This window comes from Bison bison, unplaced genomic scaffold, assembly GCF_000754665.1.
Source record: "Bison bison bison isolate TAMUID 2011002044 unplaced genomic scaffold, Bison_UMD1.0 scf7180017864371, whole genome shotgun sequence".
NCBI classification, from domain to species: Eukaryota; Metazoa; Chordata; class Mammalia; order Artiodactyla; family Bovidae; genus Bison; species Bison bison.
Window position 1 is genome coordinate 7,334,509 of NW_011494943.1, and position 694 is coordinate 7,335,202.

The following is a 694-nucleotide window of genomic DNA, read 5'->3' on the forward strand; positions in this document are numbered from 1 at the left end:
AGGGGGCGGGGAGGGGGCGGGGACTAGAGAGCGAGCCTCAGTCCAGACTGGAGTCCGGGCGCGACCCGGGGCTCTGGAGTTCAGAAGGACGGGAGAGACACCGTGTGTGTGACGGGGTGCGAGAGAGGACGCGATGTGATGGGCCGGGAATCGAGACCCAGGAATCCCACTTGGGGAGCCCCCCCTTTCTTCTTTCTCGCCCCTCGTCCTTCCCGGGACTCCCGCGGCGACCTCCGCCCGCGACCCGAAGTCACAGGCCGACGGCCCCTGGTCGGAGCGATGGTGCCACCTAGCGGGCCGTGTGGGGACGGCCCGAGGCGGCGGCGGCGGGGACCCCAGGCTCCGGGAGGCGCTAACGACCGGCTGGGGTGGCGCTTCAGCACCGTCGTGGGTCGGACAGCGCCTCCCGCCGCCCCCCCAAGTCCTGGATGCCCGGCTTCCGAGCCCCCAGGCAGGGACTCAACAGAAGGACCTGAAGGAACTGCGGGCCCCCATAGTCTGCACCTGGCGGCCCGTGGTGGCCCTCAGTGTGCGAAGCCGAATTGGGGAACCCAGCATTCTCCTTTCTCTAACCCCGCCTTCCTCCCGGTCCAGCCTGGGTGGTGCGGACTAGGCAGTCCGGGGTTGCGGAGGGGAGGGTCACGCTTATAACTCTTCATACGACGCTTTCAAACGCCAGCCTTCTCGAGAACTA

General features: G+C 68.3%; 1 protein-coding gene across 1 annotated transcript in view; it reads left to right on the forward strand.

The window, feature by feature from the left end:
* The first annotated feature begins 279 nt into the window (after positions 1-279).
* Positions 280-694, forward strand: part of TSEN54 (TSEN54 tRNA splicing endonuclease subunit) — a 7,097-nt gene continuing 6,682 nt past the window's right edge. The window contains exon 1 of the mRNA XM_010856500.1: positions 280-391. Coding sequence (XP_010854802.1) covers positions 280-391 — 112 coding nt within the window. The remainder of the gene's footprint in view (positions 392-694) is intronic.